The 18,792-nt window shown below is 40.9% G+C and overlaps 2 protein-coding genes and 1 long non-coding RNA gene across 4 annotated transcripts in view; 1 reads left to right on the top strand and 2 right to left on the bottom strand.

Annotated features, from left to right (window-relative positions):
- The window catches only part of LOC138642783 (meprin A subunit beta-like), a 125,180-nt gene extending 118,291 nt beyond the window's left edge, over window positions 1-6,889 (bottom strand). For both annotated transcript variants that reach the window (XM_069731255.1, XM_069731254.1), the window contains exons 1-2: window positions 6,749-6,889; window positions 6,186-6,204 (exon numbers count right to left, since the gene is read on the bottom strand). In XM_069731255.1, the coding sequence (XP_069587356.1) occupies window positions 6,186-6,204; window positions 6,749-6,811 (82 nt within the window). In that variant the 5' untranslated portion in view covers window positions 6,812-6,889. The remainder of the gene's footprint in view (window positions 1-6,185; window positions 6,205-6,748) is intronic.
- The window catches only part of LOC138642784 (uncharacterized), a 48,084-nt gene extending 29,792 nt beyond the window's left edge, over window positions 1-18,292 (top strand). The window contains exons 2-3 of the long non-coding RNA XR_011314105.1: window positions 9,398-9,512; window positions 16,862-18,292. This is a non-coding gene — a long non-coding RNA (uncharacterized lncRNA). The remainder of the gene's footprint in view (window positions 1-9,397; window positions 9,513-16,861) is intronic.
- A 241-nt stretch (window positions 18,293-18,533) lies between these two features.
- RNF138 (ring finger protein 138) overlaps window positions 18,534-18,792 on the bottom strand; it is a 102,314-nt gene continuing 102,055 nt past the window's right edge. The window contains exon 9 of the mRNA XM_069732322.1: window positions 18,534-18,602. Coding sequence (XP_069588423.1) covers window positions 18,534-18,602 — 69 coding nt within the window. The remainder of the gene's footprint in view (window positions 18,603-18,792) is intronic.

The following is an 18,792-nucleotide window of genomic DNA, read 5'->3' as shown; positions in this document are numbered from 1 at the left end:
GCTGCGGCTACCTGTGGGGAAACTTCAAACCCGCAAGGATCTCACTCACCCATTGACGTGCGAGCAATAAGGGGGGGAAGAATGTAATAAGAAGCAGTGATATTCCTGAAGTGCCCTTGCAGGATGTGCCATTAATGAGGAAAGATTAACATCTGCTTGACAGGTGAAATCAATTGTACTGGAAGATTTGCAGAGTGAGCAACTTGGTGTGCTGGACCTGATCAGGTTACTCATAGAATGGACTTTCTTGAAATAAAAGCACTGTGCACCGGACCACAAGAAGATTTGGTGCCAGGGAAGGGAGCGGATCAGACGTCCTCCAGAGATGCCACTGAGACCAGCAAGACAGGCTTCAGCGGGAAGTCTATACCACAAAGGTGCCAGTCACCGCCTGGCAAGATTTAGATTCCCCTCAGGAGAACTCCAAGTTCCACCTATGCTGGTCAGGACCAGGAAATGTGCCCTGCGCTGGTCAAGCCTCCAAGACCCGACATTGCCTGTCAAGAGCCAAGGCCTCATCTTCTCCAAGCCGAGACTTCCGCCGACAGTCAAGCTGAGAAGATCCCCAAGTAGACTGTGACAGAAGAGTCATGCCTGTGATTGCGGAGCAACAGCGTGAGTAAGCAGGGCCATCATTTCCAGCTATAACCTATGGTATTGAGGTTGGCTGGGATTAAGACAACAGGTTGGTGCGTGAGAGGCCCAACGAGTGTTAATAAACTAAGAGAGACTTGTAGCTGAAAAGAAACCTCGGTGAATCCCATTAGGGCTAGACTGCAGAGAGCAGAGAGAGCTTACGTGGTGACTCCCATGATAGGGCGCACCACCTTTGTAAAAAGAATATTAACGTTATATAGTGAAAGACTTTCTTTACTGTTCCAAACTTATTGTTTTTCTTTTTAATGTTGATTGGCATAGTTACTAACACTAATTGTTTAGAGTTACTTTAAATCACTGTAAAGTTACTACTGTATATAAATAGAACTATATCGATCCCTTTCTGTTCCCGCCTCGTTTTCTTTGTGCACTGCATCCAGACACCTGCATTACATCCAACCATCCATGGGTTCGCTCGCAGGTTTAAGGGTAAGACATTGTTTAGGGCATAAGATAGGATAAAGTAGTGACTGTAGTTAGATAGCAACAATAAGATAAGGTAAGTGTTAATGTTCAGGACTAGTCCATAGTGGGAGGGGATTAGTGTTAGGGCAAGCGATTGCTTTCTGTTAGTCAGTCAGATAGGGACAAGTTAAAGTAGAAGTAATGTGTCTGTGAGTAGCACTACCATTGGGTGAACTACAGCAGAGGAAACTAAGGGACAAGGGAGTAGCACGACCTGGAATTGACTGAAGAGATAGAGTGGCCTTCCATCTTAACAGGGTCCTTGAATAGGATGACTTGATAAGAGAAACCCTGAGCCTGATAAACACTGAAGGCAACAGACCTAAACAGGACTGTGTTTGTGGAACTAGTGGGAGGTCTCGAGCAGTCTATCTAGGGTGCCAATAGCTCACAGGGGAACAATTTGAAAAAAAATTTCTGTCGAGTTAGGTTTTTGAGCTGATTTATGCTAAAATTGGCATGCTGATTCCAAAAATGTAGTCAGTTTTTTCTAGCACGTCAAGTTTTTCCTAGACAACTTACCTGCCAGAGAAGCACAATTGCACTGATATCTGTAATAAGACTTGTTATCTGATTACAATCTGACTCATATAGAGCTACGTGGCAACTTGTAAGAGTAGTCACAACTTTGTCATGCCTATTTCTTATATATTTCATTTTTTGTTCATATTTGTACCATTTAAAAAAAACAAAACACTTTTTAGGTACAGTAGTTTACATAGTTTTGAGAAGACAAAAATCCTATAGTTCAAAAACTTGACGTGATAGAGAAAAACTGAGATCATTTCTGGATTCAGCATCCACAAATTAATTAAGAACAGTCTGACCTAACTCTTAAAAAATTGTGTTCCCCAATGTAGTGGAAGAAACAGGACTTGGAACCACTGAGCAGGTACAGAGACTTGCTGAACAGAACTGCTGATATATATTTGTGTGTGTGGTTTATTCAATTCTGGTATATACTCTATTTTATGTAGTTTATTGCTCAACATTTAAGTATATGATTTATTTATTGCTGGTATAGAGTAGTTATGTGTGTAGTTTTTTTACGTCTGTTATATATTTATGTGTGTGGTGAATTTGCTGACAGTATATAGTTGTGTGTGGTTCATTCACTGGTATTATATAGTTATGTGCACAGTTTATTCACTGTTAGTATATATTTGCACATACAACCCATAGTATGTTCAATTTAAAGAGAGTCTTTGTCTCCAAATTACCAAAGGTCATTGTAGGAGACCTTATAATAAGACGTGCCATGTTTGTAGCATAAAAATCTGTTGAATAGTTTTGTCTGACTATCTGATAAATTTATAATATTGTATATAATAATGTTTCATACTTAAAGCAAGCCTGTCTGCAAGATTTTGCTAAGTAAACTATAGACATTGTCGTGCTGGCATTGTTACACTGATTAAAAATGATACCCGAGGTAAACAAATCCGTCTTGTGGTTCTTGTGTAATCAGTGTTACAAGTTTTCAGTTAATGATATGCCCATGCTCCAGGGTGGGACTGTAGGCTGAGTCTTATCTTAATGCTCTAGGCCATAGAAACCAAGGAGAGACCTACCCACAGGCCGCTCCGAAGCACAAACAAGTTCCTAAACCTAAAGACAGACTGTGTTTCTCCCTCTGTCTCTATGATGAGGAACATGTTTGTGCTTCAGGGCGGCCTGTGGTCAGATCTTTCCTTGGTTTCTCTGGCCTAAAACACCAAGATAAGACTCTGTCTACAGTCCCGCCGTGGATCACGGTCATCTCATTAACTGAAAACTTCTAACACTGATTAAATAAGAACCACATGACGGATTTCTTCACCCCAGGTATCCTTTTAATCAGTTTATCTGCACCAACATGACAATTCCTGTAGTGAATTGCACAGACAGGGTTCAGACACCCTCGACTGTGCACTGATTTCTCAATGGTGTAACCATTTTACCAGGAAAGGCATTTAGTGTCCCATTCTACCGAAGGAGGGAGCTATTATAGACAGACATTGCAATCTATCTGTAGGTGAGGTTGAGATTTGTCCATGTATGCATTCATGCTTGGCAGCACTGGGGAAAATGTGAAGTAATAGCATGTGAGACAATGAGATTTTCTCAAAGGCGGGATACAGGTCTCTGCCTAGTCAGCCACCAAGAGGTATGCCACTGGGTGTGGGAGAGTGACTTAAACATGATTAGAAGTAAGATCCATCTGATGTTGTGTGAACAAAGTGAAAAAAAGGGAGATGTCCTGGAAATAAGTCCACAAAATTGTTAGTCTGCAATAAAATAAAGATGCCCAGAGACTGAGGAGACTGACAAACTTATTGCAAGAAATCTATTAGCTGTTTATTATAAGGAGCATGGTTAACCCCCTTCCTGACATGTGCCGCACATATACTGCTCTGCGGGAGGTGCAATCCCGCAAAGAGCAGTATATCTATGATGGCACGATCGCGTGGCCTCACGTTGAGCGCCGTGACGATCGCGTGCGGGTGTCAGCTGTATGTGACAGCTGACACCCAGCAGCGATCGCAGGCATTTAACCACTCTGATGCTGTCAGTCAGTGACAGTGACATAGAGAAGCATCGCACAGGGAGAGGGCTCACTGCGCGCTTCCTGCAGAACAACGTGATGCGATCGTGTTGTCCTGATGGTCTCCATCGAGAACCCTGGCACCAAGATGGCTGCGGGGTCCTACCAGGTCCTGCAGGGAAGGTGGCTTGTGAGCAGGAGCTGGCAAGCATCCTTCCCTGCCTGTCAGATTCACTCAGCAACAACCACTGCTGCTTGTTTCTGGAAAACACCCATGGAGTCAAAATTGTCAATACATCTGTAGATAAATTCCCTATGGGTTAAAATTTCCAAAATGTGGTCACTTGAGCGTGGATTCAGCATTTCTAGCACTTAGGGGCTCTTTATATGGAATCAGCAAACTAGTCTAGTAAAAATCTGTGCTCCAGGAAGCACATAGCACTTTGTCCCTCCCAAGTCACTCCATATAGCAAAGTAGTACTGTACAGCCATATATGGGGTATTTCTACTTTCAGCAGAAATTGTGGGACAAATTCTGGTGCCATTTTTACCCATTTCCCAGTGTGAAAATGTAAAACTTGGGGCTACTACACAATCTTGGTGGTAAAAATGCAAATTAGTTTTTCTTCACTGAGCAATGGTATAAAAGTTTGTGACACCTGTGGTGTCAATGTAATCACTGCACCCCTAGATGAATTCATTGAGAGGTTTAATTGGTAAAATGGGGTCACTTATGGCGGGTTCTGCTGTTCTGGCACCTTAGGGACTCTGCCAATGTAACATGGCACCCTCGAAACAAGTGCAGCAAAATCTGCACTGTAATATTGTGCTACTTCCATTCTGAGCTTTGCACTGTGCCTCAAAAGTAGTTTTCAACCACATATGGGGTATCGGTAAATTCAGGAGAAATTGCACAACACATTTTGGGGTCCATTTTCTCCTTTTGCCCTTGTCAAAATACATAATTTATAGCTAAAAAAGATTTTTGTGGGAAAAATGTGATTTTCTTTATTTTCACGGCTTAACATTATAAACTTCTGTGAAGCATCTGGGGGTTCAACGTGCTCAATACACATCTAGATAAGATCCCAAAGGGGTCTAATTTCCAAAATGGTGTCAATTGTGGAGGTTTCCACTGTTTAGGCACATCAGCGGCTCTTCAAACGAGACATTGCGCCCGCTAATTATTCCATCAAATTTTGCATAAAAATTCAAATGGCGCTCCTTCCCTTACAAGCCCTGCCATGCACCGAAACAGTAGTATTTCCCCAAAATGTAGGGAGCAATTTCTCCTGTTACCCTTATGAAAATGCAAAATATGGAGCTAAATAAAGATTTATTTGGGAAAAATTTGATTTTTTTGTATTTCCATGGCTCTAAGTTATATACTTCTGTGAAGCACCTGTGGGTTAAGTTCCTTAAAGGGTCTAGTTTAAAAAATGGTGTCACTTGTTGGGGTTTCCATTGTTTAGGCACATCAGGGGCTCTCCAAACATGACATGGCGTCCGCTAATTATGCCAGCAAATTTTACATTCAAAAAGTGAAATGGCGCTCCTTCCCTTCAGAGCTCTGCCGCATGTCCAAACAGTAGATTTCCCCCACATGTGGGGTATCTGCGTACTCAGGAGAAGTGGCACAACAAAATGTATTGTCTATTTTCCATTTTTCCCTTGCAAAAGTAAAAAAAAAATAGATCTAAAGGAAATTTTTTGTGAAAGAAAAGTATATGTTTATTTTTGCCTTCCACATTCCAAAAATTCATGTGAGGCACCTGAATTGTTAATAAACTTCTTGTGGTTTTGTGCACCTTGAGGGGTGCAGTTTTTAGAATGGTGTCACTTTTGGGAATTTTCTGTCATATAGGCCCCTCAAAGTTAGTTCAAATGTGAGGTGGTCCCTAAAAAAATGGTTTTGCAAATTTTATTGTAAAAATGAGAAATCTCTGGTCAACTTTTAACTCTTATAACTTCCTAACAAAATAATTCTGTTTCCAAAATTGTGCTGATGTAAATTAGACATGTGGGAAATGTTATTTATTAACTATTTTGTGAGATATGACTCTCTGATTTAAAGGCATAAAAATAAAAAGTTTGAAAATTGCAAAATTTTTAATTTTTTTCTCCAAGTTTCCATTTTTTTCACAAATAAATGCAAGTCATATCAAAGAAATTACAATATGTCACTAGAAAACACTCTCTGAATCACCTGGATCCGTTGAAGCGTTCCAGAGTTATGACCTTATAAATTAAAAATGGGCAGAATTGTAAAAATTGGCCTGGTCAGAAAGGTGAAAACAGGCTTCAGGGTGAAGGGGTTAAAGCTCCATGAAAGACCATTAGGTCATGGCTACACAGCGACGTGTTCCTATGGTGTCGCATTGAGATATACCGACAACGTAATCCAGAGTTGCAAATCATTCCAGCAGTATTTTATTTTCCGTCAGTTTTGGTTTTGTACAATTTTTCAGTCCTAGAAATATGCACGCAGCAGTTGCATGATGCCAACAGGCAACAATTGAGAACATTAGAGACAACTCACCAGGTATTTGTGGAAAACACTGAAAAAGAAAAACATATGTGCATCAAAATTATAATTTCACAAAGCAAAGGTAAATCTTTAGGCTGACTTTCCTTATGTGCTGTGGCTTCATTCATAACCTTCATTGACTTATGTGGTTTTGTATATACGGTAAATGCTTAGCTGACAGCTGAGATTCGATCAATACGGAGAGAGAATAAAGCCACTGTCAATGCATCTTATGATCTCCGATGGTGTCACATTGCCCGTCCCTGACTGCGACACAGAGTTGCAAATTACACTTCTCTTCCCTCAAAACAAAAGGATCATCCGGTGGATTTCCAATGACCGATTCCCTCAGATGATCGACAGGTTCGGACGACTTGTTATATAGCACAGCAGCAAGTCCAGTATGGCTCTATATGATAGATCCCTATGTGCCCCCACACAATGCTCTAAGGAGTGATAATCTACAGTCTATTTATTCAATGAAACATAACGTTTTCGTATATATACCGAGTCTACAAGTTTATGTTTAAAGCATAGAAAAACAAAAGAATTACATTTATTTTCGATTCTCTTACCTGACCACAAGTCACTTGCAAAGCAAGTATCACCAACAGTGAAAAATCCATCGAGACCGTCATGAAATAGGAAATGGCGAAGATATAGACGACACCTTGAGTTTTAGTAAAGCAGATGAGGAATTTGCACACAGGTAATGTGATGTGGGTGGAAGAAAGTTTTCTGTACAAAAGTTTCCATTTGTATCATTGTAAAAATAATGCTGCAATGAGGAAGGATGTGACATTTCTCAGAGCAGTAAATGGTGACGCCATTGTGTATTAACATTTTATACCCTGTGTCAAGGTTAACAGTTTAGCAATTTTATAGTTGTAGCGATTCATAAATATTCAAGTGAATCAAGACGAAACAGCATATAGCCAGTTATTTGTATTGTGCAGTGGTGTTCCAGTGTTCTGGGGATATTACACTTACTTCAACTGCAAGGTACAAAAGGAAACGTTCTCAGGCAACCTTTGAGCTACAAACATCCCAAAGAATAAAATCCAATGCAAAATCTTTGGTGGGGGAAAAAGGAGTAATTTTCCACAATCCGTGACAACATTCGTTAAATAGGAGTTCACACCCCACAACTGGACAGGAAGAGTAGAGCTGAATTAAAGACAATATCCACTGCTTTAGTGGTTTATAGAGTATTTGTCGAAGGAGTAGACCCTATAAATATACTAAAAAATAGAATTCATATTGTGAACACTTTTAGCAAATCTAAAGTGAACAGGAGAGACAGAAGTCTCACCAATCCCAAACCAAAGGAAGCAAATTGGGAGGGTGCGGTCATGAGTTCTGGAAAATAACATTAGCGTAAGTAATGCCTCATTAGATTAGAAAAGAAAAATATTTAGAATTGAGAGTCCTCAGTGGTTGATACCTTTTAATGGCGAACTGAAAAGGTGGTTACAAATTGCACGCTTTCGAGACTACACAGGTCTCTTCATCAGGCAAAGACTAAAACAAATTCTGAAGAATCACATATTTATGCACAACATAGAGAAAAAAAAATCAAAAAGGGGGAAAACCATGGATAAGACAGGTGACATGAAGCAGAATTATCATGAGTGATAAACAGTTGTGTCCATAAATATTGGGCCAGCTCTTAGATAAGGAATGTTTTATTGTCCTCTGATTAGGGTCTCTGTTGTGATGACCCCTCATAGTCTGAGGGGCAAGTTCCTTAGTTGATGTAAAAAGACATAAATCCGTGCGACACATTCAATCCTGCACTGTCAAAGGTCATCATCAGTTTATATTCCCTGACTCTTCTGTCTCTCTGAGATTTGAAGCTACCTTTTAACACAAGTAATTTCATGTCCATAATATTATGATTTGGGAGACAAAAATGTATTGCCACAGGTAGATCCATTCTTTTTTCTCTTATTGTATGGCGATGAGAGTTCATCCTTGATCTCAGTTTCTGCCCTGATTATATTAGAATTAGATTAGAATAGGAATTCAGTATGCGGCTGAGTAGCTCAGCAGAGGTGGTGGAGCAGGAGGAAGATGAAGAGGTTACGTTGCGGCTTCCCACACAGACACATCGTGACGCAATCATGGCAAGCACTGCATCCTCAGCCCCAACTCTGCTTGTGGCCAGCATCGGTTGCAAGTGTGCAGTTCGCAGGGGCGGCAAGGGTTGCCTAGCCTGGGTGTTTTTTGAGACCACGAAGCATGAGCCAAAACACATTATCTGTCAAACTTGCAAAAAAAAAACTCAGTAGAGGCAAAAATTTTAATAATTTGACAACTACATTCATTAACCAGCACATGCGCGATCAACATGCCTTAATGTGGGAATGTCACTGATCTAAAATGCAGACTAGAGGGCCTCGCCACCCACCGGCCATCCCATCAACCTATCCGCTGCTTCTTCCTCCTCCATCACCATTCCAAGTGTTCACACACAGGTCTCCGGCCGCAGAAACTGCAATTTGTTACCCACCACAGTTGGGGGAAGTGAAAGCCAGTCACCTGTTATGGAAGTAGACATGATATGAGCACTGTTTGTTGAATGGTTTCCCCTATAAATGCGCACTATAGGTGCGTTGTAATAGGGATATGGGCATTGTTGGTGGAATGGTTTCCCCTATAGGTACGCACTATAGGTGAGATATAATCGGGATTGCTGCATCAATTATAAAGTATTCTATAGACTATCCATTCTAATAAATGAGTCAAACCTACAGGAATGCATAATTATTCACTATAAATAAATATAGTGGAGATTCTAAAAAAAAAAAAAGCGTGAAAAGGGTAAAAAAGTTTAGGAATGAGTCATGTGAGAAAGGCAATATAAGTGCATTAATAAAATGTGCAGTGTGTTTGAGTACAGACAAAGCGTGTTCATGTATACATCTATAGTTCCATGCACATACATGTACGGTATATTATTATTGTCGCATATGTCTACGCTACAAGTGAAAAAAATAGATTAATAAAATTGAACTTGCAAATATTGATACATGGTCAAGGGGATACTTAGTGATATACTGTACATATATCTACATGAGGATATATAGATAAAACAAATGTTTAAAGTAATATATAAATGCATAAAAATGGCATTTATTAATAAATAATATTAATAAAAATATATATTAATAGATTTAATGATAAATACATAAAGTGAATATGCCTTTTCCATTTTTCTGTAGAGGTGACCTGATTTTTATGAAGTCCATCATATTAAAAATACACAGGAAGAGGAAATTCTCCAATTCCACAGAAACCCAAATATCCACAAGGAGCCAAGCCAGCCACTTACGGCAGGTATATTAAGGAGTGCAGATGAAATGTGTAACTAAGTAGAAAATGAATGAGAGATTAAAATTAACCCGAGCGGTGTGCGCTCTCCCAGACTTCTGGAGTGTTGGTCTCCGTGGAGACGCGTCTAAGTCGTAGCAAGCTCCGTCCCCGTGCCCTGACGCATCAGATGGGGGAGTGGACCTGAGACGCAGGACGCTAATCACTTTCAGTTCATTGACGGAAGGGCCACATGATGTGGCCCACATCCATGGCACTGCCACCACTAATCTAACATGGTATAAAAGAACCGCACCAATACCCACCCACCATACGAAAAAACCCCAGGAAAAAGCAAATGCGAAACGCGTGTTGGGGATCTGTGCTGCATTCACGGGTCATATATAGTCAAATCTGTGCTGTCATTTCTCTTTTCCTGCTGCCTATGCACATCTACATGCATTACCACTGGGTACAGTTGTGCTCAAAAGTTTACATACCCCGGCAGAATTTTTGCTTTCTTGGCCTTTTTTCAGAGAATATTAACAACTAGATGGTGGCCCGATTCTAACGCATCGGGTATTCTAGAATATGTATGTATATAGCAGCCACATAGTAAATAGCACAGGCCACGTAGTATATAGGAGCCATGTAGTACATAGCATACAAATAGTATGTGGCCTGGGCTATATAGTATTTGGGTGTTATATACATACATACATATTGTAGAATACCTGATGCGTTAATACAGGCCACGCAATATATAACACAGCCCACGTATTATATAACACAGCCCACGCAGTATATAGCAGCCATGTAGTATATAACACAGGCGACGTAGTATATAACACAGGCCATGCAATATATAGCACAGCCAACGCAGTACAAAACACAGGCCACATAGTATGTAACACTGGCCACGTAGTATATAGCAGCCATGTAGTATATAACGCAGCCCACGTAGTATATAGCAGCCATGTAGTATCCACGTAGTATATAGCAGCCATGTAGTATATAGTACTGTCCACGTAGTATATAGCAGCCATGTAGTATATAGTACTGTCCACGTAGTATATAGCAACCATGTAGTATATAGTACTGCCCACGTAGTATTTAGCAGCCATGTAGTATATAGTACTGTCCACGTAGTATATAGCAGCCATGTAGTATATAGTACTGCCCACGTAGTATATAGCAGCCATGTAGTATATAGTACTGCCCACGTAGTATATAGCAGCCATGTAGTATATAGTAATGTCCACGTAGTATATAGCAGCCATGTAGTATATAGTACTTCCCACGTAGTATATAGCAGCCATGTAGTATACGTAGTATATATCAGCCATGTAGTATATAACGCAGCCCACGCAGTATTTAGCAGTGTGGGCACATATCCCTGTTAAAAAAAAAAGAATTAAAATAAAAAATAGTTATATACTCACCCCCGGAATCCAATGGCACTCTGGCGATGGGCGCGCGGCTGCCGCCATCTTCCATTCCCAGGATGCATTGCGAAATTACCCAGAAGACTTAGCGGTTTCGCGAGACCGCTAAGTCTTCTGGGTAATTTCACAATGCATCTCTGAGACCGGAAGCTGGCGGAAGGCGCAAGCGCATCGTCTGATTACAGAGGGTGAGTATAGCAGGTTTTTTTTATTATTATTATTTTGTACATTAGATTTTTTTACTATTGACGCTGCATAGGCAGCATCAATAGTAAAACGTTGGGCACACACAGGGTTAATAGCAGCGGTAACGGAGTGCGTAACCCGCGGCATAACACAGTCTGTCACCGCTGGCATTAACCCTGTGTGAGCGGTGACCAGAGGGGAGTATGGAGCGAGCGGGCGCCAGGCACTAACTGCAGGGGAGTAGGGAGGGACTAATCGGACTGTGCCCGTCGCTGATTGGTCGCAGTAGCCATGACAGGCAGCTGGCGAGACCAATCAGCGACTTGGATTCCATGACAGACAGAGGCTGCGACCAATGAATATCCGTGACAGACAGAAGGACAGAGACAGAAAGACGGAAGTGACCCTTAGACAATTATATAGTAGATAACACCAATCCTTTTTCTCCACTCAAGGTTAGTGGTTGTGTGAAGCCATTTATTTATTTATTATTTATTTAGTCTCCAAGACTTTACACGTGCTGCGCCGATTCTTTGGAATGCACTACCTAGGTTAATGCGATTAATCCCCAATCCCCACAGTTTTAAGCGTGCCCTAAAAACTCATTTGTTCAGACTGGCCTACCGCCTCAATGCATTAATGTAAGGATCCCTGTGTGGCCTATTTAAAAAAAAAAAAAAAAAAGGTTCTCATTCACTTTATGCAGTTAATAGCCCTCTGTGTCTGTATTGCTACATACTTAGGCAGTTAACTGGTTCATGCAGCTTTACATGAACACCCGAGCCTTACACTATGGCTGGTCCGAATAACTATAGCATTTGTTACCATCCACCTCTCGTGTCTCCCCTTTTCCTCATAGTTTGTAAGCTCGCGAGCAGGGCCCTCATTCCTCCTGGTATCTGTTTTGAACTGTATTCCTGTTATGCTGTAATGTCTATTGTCTGTGCAAGTCCCCTCTATAATTTGTAAAGCGCTGCGGAATATGTTGGCGCTATATAAATAAAAATTATTATTATTTCTCTTTTTAAATCATAATGACAACCGAAAACGTCGAAATTATCCTGATCAAAAGTTCACATACCACATTTCTTAAAACCATGTATTGCCCCCTGTAACATCAATGACAGCTTGAAGTCTTTTGTGGTAGTTGTGGATGAGGTTCTTTATTTTCTCAAATGGTAAAGCTGCCACTCTTCTTGGCAAAAAGCCTCAAGTTCCTGTAAATTCCAGGGCTGTCTAGCATGAACTGCACGCTTGAGATCTCCCCAGAGTGGCTCAATGATATTGCGGTTAGGAGACTGAGATGGCCATTCCAGAACTTTCACTTTGTTCTGCTGTAGCCAATGACAGGTCGACTTGGCCTTGTATTTTGGATCATTGTCATGTTGGAACATCTAAGTACGTCCCATGCACAGCTTTTGGGCTTATGATTGCAAATTTGCCTCCAGTGTTTGCTGATAACGTGCTGCATTCATCTTTCATTCAACTTTGACCAAGTTTCCTGTGTCTTTGTAGCTCACACATCCCCAAAACATCACCAATCCACCTCTGTGCTTTACAGTAGGAATGGTGTTCCTTTAATCATAAGCCTTGTTGACATCTCTCCAAATGTCAAATGTAACATTTATGATTGTGGCCAAAAAGTTCAATTTTGGGCTCATCACCCCAAATTACCTCGTTCCAGAAATTTTCAGGCTTGTCTCTGTGCTGTTTTGCATATTATAGGTGAGATAGGTTATGGCATTTGTGCAGTAATGGACTACTTCTGGCGACTCGACTATGCAGTCCATTTATCTTCAAGTTATTGTGCATCTTGAAATATTTCAGCTGATGTTATTTGTGGATTTTTCATTGCTTCCTGAACAATTTCCCTTGCCGTTTTGGACAACATTTTTGTTGGTCTACCTGACCGTGGTTTTGTTTATACATAGCCCCTGATTTTCCATTTATTAATCACAGCTTGAACGCTGCTGACTGGCATTATCAATTCCTTGGCTATATGTTTTGTATCCCTTTACTGTTTTATACAATTCAACTACCTTTTCCCATAGATCCGTTGACAATTCTTTTGCTTTCCTCATAACTCACAATCCAGAAATGTCATTGGCTAGATGAAAGATGCAATAGTCTGTCTGGATCCCAGAAACTCACTCATCTTAATGTACACGCATTGATTACAAGCAAACAGGTCACAGGTGAGGATGTTACTTTCAGTAGCCATTCAAACCTATTTTTGTCAACTTCTGTGCATATTATCAGGCCAAAATCACCAGGGTATGTAACTTTTGATCAGGGTCATTTGGATGTTTTGGGTTGTCATTATGATTTAAAAAGAGAAAACACAGTAGTTTGGCAATAAATGGCTTCAACCAACCACTAACCATAAGTGGAGAAAAGGTTTTGGTGTTATTCATATTTTCTGTAAAAGGGCCAAGAAAGCAAAAATTCTGCCGGGGTATGTAAACTTTTGAGCACAACTGTATATACATGTTACTATTGTGCTACTATGATCTGCTTCTAACTTACTCAGGGATATTTTTCTGCCATAATGTTTCCTGAGTCGCCCACCAAGGCACCGGGTCCGGTTGCTATTAAAGGGGATGTCACGGTGGCTACGACCCGGTCCATGGCCCTAGGACTCACTGTAAAAGGGAATTGTGATAAAGTCTGTCGTGACGCCACCTGTGGAGTTCGGTCAATAGGGGGACTGACGCTGCTTCAAAGGGGTCCTCTGGGGGATGTTGTTGCAGCAATGATGGTGACGCTTCCCACAGGTGAAGCTGGGTCCCCAGGGCTCCCAAGGTGGTGATAATGGTGTATGCTGATCAATGAGTCAAGGACACAGCGTTGCAGTCTTTACCTGGTTTATCGAAGATGTAACAGGCCTCAGTCCAGGGTACCGGCAACAGGTACATTAGGTGTCCAGGCAGCCCAGGAACAAGTGAAATCCCCTTGGCAAGTCAGGTTGGGAGCCTTCCACTTTGCATTCTCTATAAGTCCCTTGCTGCCTGAAGTGTCCTAACCAGGTCCTGGTTCTTTCCCCTGTCCTGGGACAGGTACCTGTATGGTGGGCAGCTTCAGCCATTCCTTCTGGAGTCTCTGCACGGTGACTCCAGGCTCCAAAATGCTGTTATACCACAGGCTTAATTTGGGCAATATACGTGTAGTTCTGTGCCCTCCGGTTCTGCTGCGCTCTGGCTCCTCAGAGGCCCACTGCCAGCCTCCTTGAGCCCTATTCTCTCCTCCTTCCCCATCATTTGTCTGCACCAGACCAAACTGCACTCACTGGTCTCTGGACCAACTGTCTGACTCCTCCTCCAGACCAGGATCTTTATTTAGGGAAGCTGCCATAAAACCGGGTTTTGAGCTCCCCCTCCTGGCCTGGATTCAGTAGGTGTTGTGTGTGAGATTACCTGCCAAAGAGATCCCTCTTGTTTCCAGTCATAGCACTACCCTCCCTGAGAGTAAGGCAGCACTACTGTGGTACCCAAACTCCTGGGGTACCACATTTCCTACTGAACAATATACGGTAAATATTTGCTTCAAGCACTTCATCTCTACTACCCCTGTCAGAACAAATAGGCATCTGGGCTATTTATTTTATTCACAATCATGTTGATATCATTTCTATATACAGTTAAGTCCATATATATTTTGACAGAATCAACATTTTTCTAATTTTTGTTATAGACATTACCACAATGAATTTTAAACCAAACAATTCAGATGCAGCTGAAGTTCAGACTTTCAGCTTTCATTGGAGGGTATCCACATTAAAATTGGATGAAGGGTTTAGGAGTTTCAGCTCCTTAACATGTGCCACCCTGTTTTTAAAGGGACCTAAAGTAATTGGACAATTGACTCCAAGGCCATTTCATGGACAGGTGTGGGCAATCCCTTCGTTATGTCATTCTCAATTAAGCAGATAAAAAGCCTGGAGTTGATTTGAGGTGTGGTGCTTGCATTTGGAAGGTTTTGCTGTGAAGTAAACATGCGATCAAAGGAGCTCTCCATGCAGGTGAAACAAGCCATCCTTAACCTTCGTCAGGCTGCATAATTTTACAACGTTAACAGGCTGCAGAGGTACAATTGTACCTTCATATATATTTTATTGAAATTTGGCCAATATATTCTGGACCAAAACTGCAGAGATGTCACGAAATTTCAGCCCTCTACGGCTTTTCGAAAAAAAAAGTTATTGCAATTTTAAAACGGAATAGTTACAATTGTACCTACTCAGCCGGACAAAGGTTAAGCTGCGAAAACAGAAAAAAACCCATCCGAGAAACTGCTACAATATTAGGAATGGCAAAATCTACAGTTTGGTACATCCTGAGAAAGAAAGAAAGCACTGATGAACTCATCAATGCAAAAAGACCTGGGCGCCCACGGAAGACAACAGTGGTGGATGATCGCAGAATAATCTACATGGTGAAGCGAAATCCCTTCACAACAGTCAACCAAGTGAACAACACTCTCCACAACCTCTACCAGAATGATGGAAAGACAAAAGTATGGCGAAGGCGTGGTACAGCTCATGATCCAAAGCATACCACATCACCTGTAAAACACGGCGGAGGCAGTGTGATGGCTTGGGCATGCATGGCTGCCAGTGGCACTGGGTCACTAGTGTTTATTGATGATGTGACACAGGACAGAAGCCGGCGAATGAATTCTGAGGAATTCAGAGCCATACTGTGTGCTCAGATCCAGCCAAATGCAGCCAAACTGATTGGTCGTCGTTTCATACTACAGCTGGACAATGACCCAAAATATAAAGCCAAAGCAACCCAGGAGTTTATTAAAGCAAGAAGTGGAATATTCTTGAATGGCCAAGTCAGTCACCTGATCTCAACCCAATTGAGCATGTACTAAACTTCAGACAGAAAGGTCCACAAACAAACAGCAACTGAAAACCACAGCAGTGAAGGCCTGGCAGAGCATCAAAAAGGAGGAAATACAGCGTCTGGTGATGTCCATGAGTTCAAGACTTCAGGCAGTCATTGCCAACAAAGGGTTTTCAACCAAGTACAAGAAATGAACATTTTATTTAAAATTATTTAATCTGTCCAATTACTTTTGGTCCCTTTAAAAACAGGGTGACACATGTTAAGGAGCTGAAACTCCTAAACCCTTCATCCAATTTTAATGTGGATACCCTCAAATGAAAGCTGAAAGTCTGAACTTCAACTGCATCTGAATTGTTTGGTTTAAAATTCATTGTGGTAATGGTAATGTCTATAACCAAAATTAGAAAAATATTGTCTCTGCCCACATAGATATGGACTTAACTGTATATTTAATTTCAGTAAGGGAGACCTTTTTATACACAGTGACTTCTATGGGAAATAATTTATATACTTAATAGGCTGACGCAGCCACATTAGTGATCCCATGTAACTCTGCTCATTATCCTGGACCCTTTATTTTGAATATACTATTCAGATTAACCTCTCCAGCATGGTCCAGTTTTTTCAAAACTTAAGTAATAACTATACATGAATCACTATCTGAATTTATATCTTCTGTGATTTTATAATTAACGTTTGCATAATGTTTAATAAAGAGTGTAACCTTTTAACTTTATTTCATATACTTAGCATTGGCTTCCTTTCGCTTGTAGGACTATATATAATTTTGGAAGTGCCATTAATCTAGGCCAATAACCGTTCTTTTTTTGTTTTTTATTTGGAGTAGCTAATTGGGCCTCATGGCTGTAATTTATTTTCTGCTTTTTTTATCCAGGGGATCTTTAAAGAGTGCCTCTCACCCTACTAAATCCTTCTGATTTCCAGCGCTCTGTACCATCATGGCACACCGGATACCCCACTAGCGTACTCTGTGCAGACCCATGCAGCCGTTGGTTTCTGCCGAGCGTGCCACATGAGCACAGACCTGGCAGCAACCATGGGGTACACCGACCAGCGCACCCCGGTATGAGCAGACCTGGGACATCGTGTCAACAGGTGATTTTTTTTTTTTTTTTTTACAAAGAGGTTTCCTCTTAAATGCAGCTGCATACTTGACCTCCTGGCCTAGGTGGCATCTCCAGATCTGTCGGAATCCCAAATCCACAGACACCGCTAGATCTGGGTAACATACACCCCGCTCTCCTTCTAGGTTCCCTTAAGGGCAAGAAGCCAACTTATGCGAAAGGAGAGGTGCTGCCCATTTATTCAGTAGGTTTCCCGTCCTAGTTCTATCAGGAATTAGGCTATGTGCACACGTAGAATGGTCCTCTGCAGATTTTTCCGCAGCAGATTTGATAAATCCGCAGGGCAAAAACACTGCGTTTTTCCTGCAGATTTACCATTTAACCGATAAACCGATTTACCGTTTAACACCTGCAGTTTGCTATTATGGAGCAGGTGTAAAACCGCTGTGGAACTTGCACAAAGAATTGACATGCTGCAGAATGTAAACCACTGCGTTTCCGTGCGTTTTTTCCGCAGCATGGGTACTGTGTTTACGGTTTCCCATAGGTTTACATTGTACTGTAAACTCATGGGAAACTGCTGCGGATCCGCAGCAATTTCCGCAACGTGTGCACATAGCCTTAGGGTTTCATTGAACACAGTTCATCCATTCCCAACCAAACATTCTCCATACAATGGAATAAGGAAGTGTGCTTGCTTGTGCCCGATTTCAATGAAGTCTATATGATTTGATGAAAGACGCAGGCAAGCATGACCACCTATGCAATAAAGCAGATCTGCCACCAGATTTTATAGCAAAAATTTTAAATATAAAATCATAGATTTCTTTGACAGGATGTAGGTGGTGTGTTCATTATGAAAATCCATGTCCATGCTAGACTATATAAAAAGAGGGAATATCAGAGACATCTAACGTATTGCTCTATTGACTTAATTATAGCATATCAAATATTTTTTTTTTAAAAATACTGTATTCTATGGATTGAAAAAAGGAGGTTTGAGGAATAAACCCAGTGCTTCGGAAATCTCGTTTGGATGTGCTGGCAATAGCGAAGAATTTCCCCAAGAAAGCATGGACTTAGAAAGTGGTTTATTTCCTTTACCAACTTGTCGGTTTACTTATTAGATGCATTTTGCATGAAATCCCTTTTCACATGTACTGCACCATGGAGTCAAGGGCGCTTTAAAAAAAAAAATAAGGTGGAATCTGGAATTTCTAGTAACGTAGTTATGTGAACTGTTTGCTCTGTATTGATACAAAGTCTTTCATGACATTTCTAAGTCAATATACAATAAAATAGTTTTAAAAGAGATTGCTCTTTGACTTTTTGTATAAAATTATGAATAAGATATGTGGAATTTTACAGTCATACTTGTGTCAGTGAGAATCAGAAATAAAAGAATTAAAAACACTTTATTAGACAGCAAAGACAAGAAATCTAATGGAAATTTTCAGATTTGATGCATTAAAATCTACGAAGTCAGTAGAAAAATGCAGAGGATTCCTCTATTGCAGCTTGGAGCGGAGCTTCTTCATCGTCACAGACATTCTGTTAGACAGGTAAGAGATATAGAACAATAAAGCAGAAGGAAACATTAGCACAGTTCACATTCTGGTGCAGAAGGGAGCGGCGCTGGACAACATGTCTTACTTTTAAGCAAAGGTTCATATAAATACAGAAATCATTTTCTTATGATCATCCACAATCACCTTATGACCATCCATAATTTGCATAGTTT

This window comes from Ranitomeya imitator, chromosome 6 (genome assembly GCF_032444005.1).
Source record: "Ranitomeya imitator isolate aRanImi1 chromosome 6, aRanImi1.pri, whole genome shotgun sequence".
NCBI lineage: Eukaryota > Metazoa > Chordata > Amphibia > Anura > Dendrobatidae > Ranitomeya > Ranitomeya imitator.
Note: the sequence above shows the minus strand (reverse complement) of the source record. Positions and strands in the feature narration are given on the sequence as shown.